The 9,999-nt window shown below is 42.9% G+C and overlaps 1 protein-coding gene across 1 annotated transcript in view; it reads right to left on the bottom strand.

Moving 5' to 3' along the window:
- The window catches only part of CMYA5 (cardiomyopathy associated 5), a 105,413-nt gene that overhangs the window by 62,402 nt on the left and 33,012 nt on the right, over nucleotides 1-9,999 (bottom strand). The window contains exon 2 of the mRNA XM_003785945.2: nucleotides 9-2,197. Within this exon, the coding sequence (XP_003785993.1) occupies nucleotides 9-2,197 (2,189 nt within the window). The remainder of the gene's footprint in view (nucleotides 1-8; nucleotides 2,198-9,999) is intronic.

The raw sequence follows: 9,999 nt of genomic DNA, 5'->3' as shown, positions 1-9,999 counted from the left end.
ACGCCCACTTTCTGAGGTCTCCTCTCCAGAGAGAACCACATGCTCTGGGGTAACTGATGAAAACAGCGGAGACTGGCACTCTGAAGTCTTCTCAGCTGCGGATGGTGACAGAGAGCGTTCAGACTGAGAGCCCACAGCTGGAGACTGTGATCCAATGTCTTCCTTCTCTTCTTCTGACAGTACCATGGGCTCAGAAACACCTTTTGGTTTTAGTGGCATTTTATGGTCAGTGGTTTTCTTCAGCGACTCTTCTGTTGCCTGTGATGGGACTGAATGTTCAGAAGCAGATGTGGAATCTGGGGTGTAACGCCCACTTTCTGAGGTCTCATCTCCTGAGAGGACCACATGCTCTGGGGTAACTGATGAAAATAGTGGAGACTGGCGCTCTGAAGTCTTCTCAGCTGTGGATGGTGACAGAGAGCGTTCAGATGCAGAGAGCACAGCTGGGGAATGGGGCTTCAATTCCTCTTTCTCTTCTTCTGACAAAACCACATGTTCAGTCATGGTTTTTACTTTTGGTGGAGAAACGGGCTCAGTTTCTTGCTCTTCTAGTTCATAGTTTGACCCCGGTGCTCCTGAACACTCCGACACAAAAGCGGAATCAGGGGAAACAGATTCATTTTCCTCTCTCTCTTCCTCGGGTGGAGGGACACGTGCGGGGGTGGATGCTGTCAGTAGTGGTGGGACAGGTTCCTCTTCTTTGTGTGCCACTTCAGGGGACAAAGTCGGTAGGAAGGGCTTCTCAGAAACTAACAGACTTCCCGCGTCGTCAAGTTCTATGATCTCTTCTGCTAACTCAGAGCCTGCAGGTTCAGCAGCAGCAGCCACGGGGAGGGCAGTTTCTACTTCTCTCTCGGGTTCTCCTGACACTAGAGGTTCAGGGGGCTCAGGCACACTTCCCTCTGTCTCTCCTTTGACACTGGGATGAGGAGGCAGCAGCTGGTCAGAGACTGGTTCTGCTCTTTCTAGTGAAGGCAGGTCCAGCTGTTCTTTGTCTGGGCCAAAACCTTCCTGAGTCGATGCTGCCAGACCTGGCGAACCTGTCTCCAGAAAGTCCTGCTCTGCCTCCAGTGGCGTGGCCAGGTGGGCAGAACGCCCTTCTTCCTGCTTTCCCCCATCAACTAAAGAGCCTGTCGCTGGAGTGGTGGCTCCTTGTGAAGCGGCCTCAGACTCTTCCTTTGCTGTTTTCAGGAACACCCTTGGAGGTGCAGCAGGTGACAGAGAGGAAGGCTCCATTTCGTGGGGTTTTGCTTCACTCTCTGGCCGTGGAGGCCTGAGCTGGGGTTCTAGTTCTTCCGTGTCATTACTTGAGTAAGAGGAAACTGTGTGCTCTGATGCAGATGTGGCATTTAGGGGGGAATCAGCGTCAGTTTTCTTTTGACTTTCATGACTGAATAATGAGGACAGGGACTTTGATCCTTTAGAGAGTGCCTCTCTCCAGGGTGGAGCAAGCTCTTTTAATTTCTCTTCTTCTATGCTTCGGGCTCCTAATTTGCCTGGTTTGGAAACTGTCTTAGAATCATAATTGCCCAAATCTGGCTCTAAACTAATAGATGCTTCTTTCCCTTTCCTATAATGTATTTCTTTAATCACGTAACCCTTTGGCAATGTTCCATAAAACTGTAGCGGAATTAATTCTTCTTTAACCGAATTAAACATCTTAATTTTATACTGTACTGTCCCTATGTAGACTGGCCTTAACACCAATGGCTTGTGTTCTTTGTATATGGCCCCAGTAATAGGGGGTGTATTTGACGTGGTCTTCTTTTTCCTTGTTTTATCATGCACGCCAGTATATGACTTCTCTTTCTCAATGTTTAGCGCCTGGCTTTCTGAAATTAAAGGATTGTCCTTCTTGTTTGCTGGAGCATCTTGGGATTCAGAAGAATTTCTTTTTTTGTTGCCTTTCCGACGTAATGATGGTGAGCCACGCTTTGCCTTATGAGTTCTTTTCGGTGCCTTTTTAACTTCATCCACAATAAAGGACACATTTCCTGGAGGAGAACTCACAGTCGACCCTTCTGGACTGCACACACCAGAAGTCTGACTTTCTTCTGAGGCCCAGGGAGTAGATCTATTTGAATTAGTCTCCCAGGTTATTCCACTATCTTCCCGTTGAACTGTCACCATGGAAAAGGAGGGGTCAGAAATGATACACTCCTGCGTGGTCTTGCCCTCTTCATCCTGATCTGATAACCTAGAGTAAATAATAATATTAATAATTACATATTATAATAATAGCATAATATTAATTATTATCATAATAAGTAAATAAGTTTTTACCAGGTAAAAGATTAATGTGAAGTTAAAACATAGACATATAGGCTGAGCACAGTGGTTCACACCTGTATTCCTAGCACTCTGGGAAGTGGTTGGATGGCTTGAGCTTAAGAGTTGGAGACCAGCCTGAGCAAGAGCAAGATCCTGTCTCTAAAACTAGCCAGGTGTTGTGGTAGGCACCTGTAGTCTCAGCTACTCAGGAGGCTGAGGCAAGAGGATTGCTTGAGCCCAAGAGTTTGAGGTGGCTGTGAGCTATGATGCCATGGCACTCTATCGAGGGTAACAAAGTAGAACTCTGTCTCGAAAAAAAATTAAAACATAGACATAGACCCCTTTGCCTACTTGCCCTGGCAAAGGAGACCTTGTTCTCTGTCTATGGCAAATATATTCTGCTTTGTAAGCTTTCTTACTCTGTAAGCCTATCTTTCTCTTTTAGGAATGCCCAACAAAGACCAAAAAAAATGAATAAATTAGTTAAAATTTTAATTTAAAAAAGCTTATCTTTCCCTTCTTCAATAAACTTTGTTTCATGTTTGCCTTAAATAAAAAATAAAATAAAATATACACATCAGGCCAGGTGCAATGGCTTACACCTGTATTTCTAGTACTCTGGGAGGCCAAGGCAGGTGGATTGCCTGAGCTCAGGAGTTCCAGAGCAGTCTGAGCCAGAGTGAGATCTCATCTCTAAAAATAGTCAGGCCTGTGGTGGTGCCTGTAGTCCCAACTACTCAGGAGGCTGAGGCAAGAGAATTGCTGGAGCCCAAGAGTTTGAGGTTTCTGTGAGCTGTGATGCCGTGGCACTCTACTGAGGGTGACAAGTGAGACTGTGTCTGAAAATATATACATATGTAGACATCAATATTTCTATCCACATCGAGAAGAGGAATATATATCAAATAAAGTTTAAAAACTGGAGGATACCAAGTACAGGGATGCATCCCACTGGAATGATGCAATATCCCACAAACTCAGAAAAGCTGAAGTTAAGTTCATCACTTTCCCTCCTCAGGCTTGCCTCCCTGATCCCCTCAGGCTCATCGTCCCTTGCATCTGTGCTCTCTCTGTTCCCACCGCTACCGCCTCACCTGGCTTAGCGCCATCACTTCCCTTCTAGACCACTGCCATCAGCCTCCTCCCTGGCCAGCTGGCATCACCGTCACCTCTTGCCCTTCCCCACACTCGACCCATCCCGCTCCCCTTCCCAGGCTACCTTTACTAAACATTTCAACATGCCACTTCCTGCTTGAAAATCTCAGTAAATCCCTCATACCTGTGGTGAGGTGGGGTAGGGGGGTCAAAATCCTTAGCTCTCTGATCCTATCTGAAATATCTCTGATATTTCCAAGTATCTCCCTCCACCCTACCCCTACATGGTAAATTTCTCCTTTAATTACATAATCTGTAGTCCAGTAAACGGCATCATGAGCACTCTGACTCATGATAAAGGGGGAAAAGGTTGTTGAACATACAGAGATCATACAACATGTCAGCCTTCTGTGCTTCACTTTCCTCATCAGGAATAATAATAGAAACTATCTCATGGGGTTGCTGTGAGAATTAAAGTAATTAATTCATATGACATGCCCAGGGAAAGTGCCTGACAGGTAGTTATTGGTAATAGGCCTTCCATGCAGTCCTTGGGCTAGAGGTCGAAGGAGCCTGGCCGTGGTCATTTTCAGTTGTAGGGGTGCTGGAAAGGCTGTCTCCTTCAGCTGTTCTCTGAGACGGCCGGCTTTGGCAGCCCTCACTTGCATTGGGCCCCGTCTTACACTCAGCACTCTTGTCTGGAATTTTCTTCTACCTCCTCCGCACCTGTGCTTATCCCGTGCCTCCATCTAGAAAGCTTACCCACCCCCATCATACTCCACCTCTTCTGCACATTCAAAGGCTTTTCTCAAAGCTTAGTTCATCGCATCCCCTTCCCATTCCTGATCCCTTCAGCAGTCATGTTTGCCAGCACTTCATAAACATGGAGTTCAAGATTAAAACTCCAAGGCTATTTCCTCTGAGAATAGGGTTACAATCTGAGATAAACTCAAACTATGGACTGGTGTATGACCTCCTGACAACAATAAAAATAAAAAACTCTCGACATTAAAACCACTGAGTGTAAGTATTAAATTAAGGCACTTAAAAAAATACTGAGTATTTAGGTGCCTTACTGATCTTTTTTTTTAAATCAGTCACTGATTATACCAGTGGTTTTAAACTCTGGAACACTTAAAATCATCTGTGGGGAGTTTTCCAAAAATATTGATACCACCCTTATTCTGCTCCACATGGATTCAGATTTAATTGTACCAAGGTAGCCTCTGGGCATTGCTGTGTTTCCACGTTTTAAGAGCTGCCGCGTGACTCCAGTAGGTATCCAGGGCTGAAATCACTGGTTTACACAATCCTAGGCCTGAAACTTAAATAGCACATACCGTTCTTACTCATGGCCTTCTTGGTTGACAAGGTTGGCTGAGGACCAGGACTGTAAGTCCTTGTGGTTACATTCTGCTTCCCTTCGTGAAACTTCAGAGTTACCCAGAGGGGTTATGGATGTCCAGAGATCTTGATGTCCTTACCTCTCAGCACAGCCAGGGGGAGCCGGGGCAGCCAGAGCCCCTGGGCCACCAGCCTGCAACAGCCAGAAACCTCATCCACTCATCCTTTTCATCCTGAGTGAAAAGGTCTGGGAAGCAGTGGGAAAGAGTAGTTTGCCTGATTCCCCAGCAACTCTGCTGTCACTGGCTTGCTTTGGTATGAAACTACCAAACTTAATTCTGAATGAATACTCTGCCTCGGTCCTGAACTCAAGCTTATTTTAAACTGTTTTGTCAGGCTCTTTTACATATTTAATTAAAGTTATTCCACAGAATTTTCAACCCGTACTACTTGTCTCTTCCATGTCACGTAATAGGTATAGGATGAAATTAAATACTGTGGTTATGACACGCATCGGGGAAGTCAGCACTTTGAATGCCCATGATTGTAGTGGCATTATAAAATTCAATTATAAATTCAATTTAGAGTTAATTATTGATTGTAAATTCAATGTACCCAAGCAGAGAACTTTTCATTCCTGGCTAGAATGAGGTCGTGAGTGCTGAGGAGAGTGCTGAGACGGCAGTCATAAGAAGATAGAGCCCTACTCATTCACTCACTCATTTCTTCATTTAATAAACTACTATGGAATCGCTTGTATCCCAAGTATCTAAACTGTGAGACAGAACATTCCCCTAAGAAATTCTATGAGATAAAACATTCTTCTAAGAAATTCAAGATCTGACAGGGAGAGAGAACTAAACAATTTAATACAGTGGAAAAAGTGCTATTATAGAAGATGGGCCAGATACAACGAGAATGGGATAAAGAACAAAAGACGTCACAGAGGAAAGATACTTGAGTGGCTTGTGGAAGAAGAAATACAGGAGTTTGACAGATGGAGAAGGAGAGATGGTGTGAGGATGGGAAGGTCCTTACAGGAACAGATCACAGGATATGCAAAATGTATGCATGAATAAACAGTCTGGCTCACTAAAGTGACTGAGCCAGCAGGAATCCCAATGCTTAGAGGATTAGTGTGTGTAAAGCCACAGCCTGTGTTATAGCTAGTCTAAAGAAACAATATAGGAACGGGAGGGAAATGGTCCCCACAGAGTTCAGAAATGTCTCCAGGACTGCTTCTTACTCAAGACCACCAATGTTCTCATCGATGTATAGATCAGCATTTCATAGTTAATAGTTAAAGGATACCGGCCTCAAGGGACACTGGCACATCTCACATTACATTCTCACAAAGCAGCCTTGCTTGGGTTCCCATGTACAGTTTTCCATAGAAGTGTGGTGTGATAAATCTAATGACAGGAGGTTCACATTTTATTTTCTAAATTTATTTTTTTGTGATTTGTATTAGTATAAATCAGTTCTCAAGAGCTACATTGCATTCTGTATGCTGGAAAAAAAGAACATGATTTCTGGCATTTCAAATTCAAGGATCAGGTCCTGGAATACGATGACCATGTCTGAACACCCTGTGTTCCTCGTTCAGGCCCACCTTCTCTGTCTGTCTTTCTCTTTACTTCATCTGAGCTCAATCATAGACCAGCATCTTATTAAAAATTAAGTCATGTACATTCATGAGTGCAAAAAGGCTTATGGCTCTATAATCTAATTTTTGTTGTTGATTTCTTCTCTTTCTCAGATTCTGCTTCCAGAGAAAGTATTTTCATTTTATAAGTGAGGAAACAGAAGCAAGAGAATACATGTGCAGCACAAACTGAAATTTCTAAATTGGGAAACGGCTAGCCAAACGAGTGGAGCTACCAAAGTAATGATTTCCCATATTCCACCATGAGTATCTTTGTCTTCAACTGATACTCTCATGCTTAACTTAAAAAAAACAAAAAACTACACTCCTAAAGCAGTGGAATGGGTCCTCAAACTATTTTTATCTCAAGGTTAAGATTTATAACTCCAGTCATGAGTCACTTAATAATAGGGATAGGATCTAAGAGATCCATCCTAGGTGATTTCACCCTGGCACAAACATTGCAGGGTGCATTTACACAAACGTAGATGGTACAGCCTTCTACACACCTAGGCTATGTGGAATGGCCTTTTGCTCTTAGCCAACAAAGCTGCACAGCATGTGTCTGTCCTGGATACTGCAGCCATCTGTAACATAATATAGTAAGCATTATGTGTATCTAAACATATTCAGACATAGTACAGTAAAAATACGGTACTTTAATCTTATAGGACCACTGTCATCTATGGGGCCTGTCATTGGCCAAGCATGAACTATCATTTTGTGGGGCCAGGCGCTGTGGCTCCCGCCTGTAATCCTAGCACTCTGGGAGGCTAAGGTGGGTAGATTGCCTGAGCTCAGGAGTTCGAGACCAGCTTAAACTAGAGCAAGACCCCATTTGGGGTCTCTAAAAATAGCCAGGCATTGTGGCAGGCTCCTGTAGCCCCAGCTACTTGGGAGGCTGAGGCAAGAGGATCACTTCAACCCAAGAGTTTGAGGTTGCTATCTACCAAGGGTGACAAAGTGAGACTCTGTCTCAAAATTTAAAAAGGGAACATCATTATGCGGCACATGATCATATTATACTTTGTTTCAACTAAACACAAAATTTGTATTCTAGGAACTACTCTGATTAGTAAAGTACCATGAAGTTTCAGATAGGAATATAATTATGAATAATACCCTAGATTTGCATGAGGGCTTATTCTGCTCTGAAGCAATCACCGTGCACTAACAGGAAGGGTACCAAACAAAAGAAGTTAGTGGGTAAGACATTTTTCCAACTAAATCTTTTTAAATGCAGTGAATATCAATTGTTATAACAATAAGAAAGTCACATATGATCAGGCTTATATTACAAACTCTGAAATATTGTTTGAAAACATAAAACACCAAGCAAGTTGTGATCTTACAATATAAACTATTCATATTTTATGTCTTTAAAAAAACTTAAAACTTCTTAAAAATATAATCAGTTGTTCTTTTTGGGTTTTTTTTTTTTGAGACAGAGTCTTACTATGTTGCCCTCAGTAGAGTGCCATGGCATCACAGCTCACAGCAACCTCAAACTCTGGGGCTTAAGCAATTTTCTTGCCTTAGCCTCCCAAGTAGCTGGGACTACAGGTGACCACCACAACACTTGGTTTTTTTGTTGCAGTTGTCAGTGTTTAGCTTGCCCAGGCCAGGTTCAAACCCGCCAGCCTCAGTGCATGTGGCCAGTACCATAACCACTGTGCTACAGGGCACCAAGCCTATAATCATTAATTCTGCAATTAATATTTCACCAAGAATTAATTTAATATCTATGTCTTTAGCAGAAAACTAAAATCTTATGCATTGCTGAACAAAAGTAATATTAAACAGCTTAGGATAAAAAAAGCTTATAAGTTATTAGGGAGTTAAGAAAAAAATTCACGAAAACCATGAATGAAAAAAATTATTATACAGCATTATTACACCATGACAGAACAGGCATCTTATACATATAATAAAAATATTCAAGTTCATTGTGGATGGGAAAAATAAATATCAATGACCAGATATTTGAGAAGCCTGGCAGCCCTCTATTAGGAGAAGCTGTTCTCCCGTTCATAATTCTACGATCCAGCCAAACATAGGTTTTACCCTTTATGCCTTTACTTCTATCTTTCTCTTCACTTGGAATGAATCATCTTTATACATTTTACCTCTTAATTCTTTCCCCCTCTCCCTCCAGAATTTTTTTTTTTGGCCGGGGCTGGGTTTGAACCTGCCACATCCAGTATATGGGGCTGGCGCCCTACTCCTTTGAGCCACAGGTGCCACCCAACATCTTATTTCTTTCTTTTTTTTTTTTTTTTTGGAGACAGGAGCCTCAAGCTGTCCCCCCGGGTAGAGTGCCGTGGCATCTCAGCTCACAGCAACCTCCAACTCCTGGGCTCAAGCGAGTCTTCTGCCTCTGCCTCCCAAGTAGCTGGGACCACAGGCGCCCGCCACAACACCTGGCTATTTTTTGGTTGCAGCCGTCATTGTTGTTTGGCGGGCCCGGGCTGGATTCGAACCCGCCACCTTGGGTGTACGTGGCTGGCGCCTTAGCCACTTGAGCCACAGGCGCCGAGCCCAACATCTTATTTCTTTACAGACCAGCTCATTTACCAACTTCTCCAAGTAGTTGTCACTGACACTCCTGTCACTGTTACTTCAAGCCAAACATAATTTTCTACCTCTGCACTTCTGGAATCTTAAAGTCATATTCTCCTACAGTGTTTACCCTCTTACATTCCAGTCATTTTTATGCACTTCTCAGCTCCTCTTGAAGATTGTAAACGTCCTTAGTGTTTCTTTTAGAGGTGCTCCTCTTGTGAAATCTCGCCAAAACATTTGGCTTCGTTTTCATGGGAACAACAGCTCTTTTATGTTTCATATTCATATTTCATCAGCTTAAGAATATTTAATTAGGCTCAGTGCCTATAGCTCAGAGGCTAGGGAGCCAGCCATATATACAGGAGCTGGCGGGTTCAAATCCAGCCCAGGCCTGCCAAATAACAATGACAACTACAACCAAAAAATAGCCAGGTGTTGTGGCAGGTGCCTATATTCCCAGCTACTTGGAGGCTGAGGCAAGAGAATCGCTTAAGCCCAGGGGTTAGAGGTTCTATGAGCTGTGACACCACAGCACTCTACCCAGGGCAACATAGTGAGACTCTGTCTCAAAAAAAAAAAAAAAAAAGGATATTTAATTAAATCACATTATAATCATAACAAGTGCAACTAGTATAAAAAGGTTCAGCACAATCACAATCGACCTTTAGTAAAAATACAACAGGAAAGAGAGTACTTTATGAGAGACTACTAACAGGAGTGGTCACCTTGCCTGGGGCATCAGTCTGTTTTACAGACCAAACAGGGAGCTTGGGTTACTCCAGCCAATTACGTATAGTGAAAAGTAGGTAAAAGTACCTGTGTTAGTCTTTTTGCACATTTCTAGTTTCCATTCATTAGTGTTTACACCTTTCCGGTGAAGCTATGAGACTTCCTCCGCCACCACAGACTTTCAACTGACTTCAAACTGAAGCCCAAAGTCAAGATTCATTCATTCAACAAGTATGTATTGAGCTCAAATTAGTAACATGTACCAGTTTGGCACTGTGCTAAACATGGTCTTTTTTTTTTTTTTTTTTTTTTTTTTTATTGAATTCAAATATTAATACTTCTAAGTTATGTGT

This window comes from Otolemur garnettii, unplaced genomic scaffold (assembly GCF_000181295.1).
Source record: "Otolemur garnettii isolate 467f Iridium unplaced genomic scaffold, OtoGar3 scaffold00017, whole genome shotgun sequence".
In the NCBI taxonomy this organism is placed as follows: Eukaryota; Metazoa; Chordata; class Mammalia; order Primates; family Galagidae; genus Otolemur; species Otolemur garnettii.
This window is presented reverse-complemented; position numbering and strand designations above follow the sequence as displayed.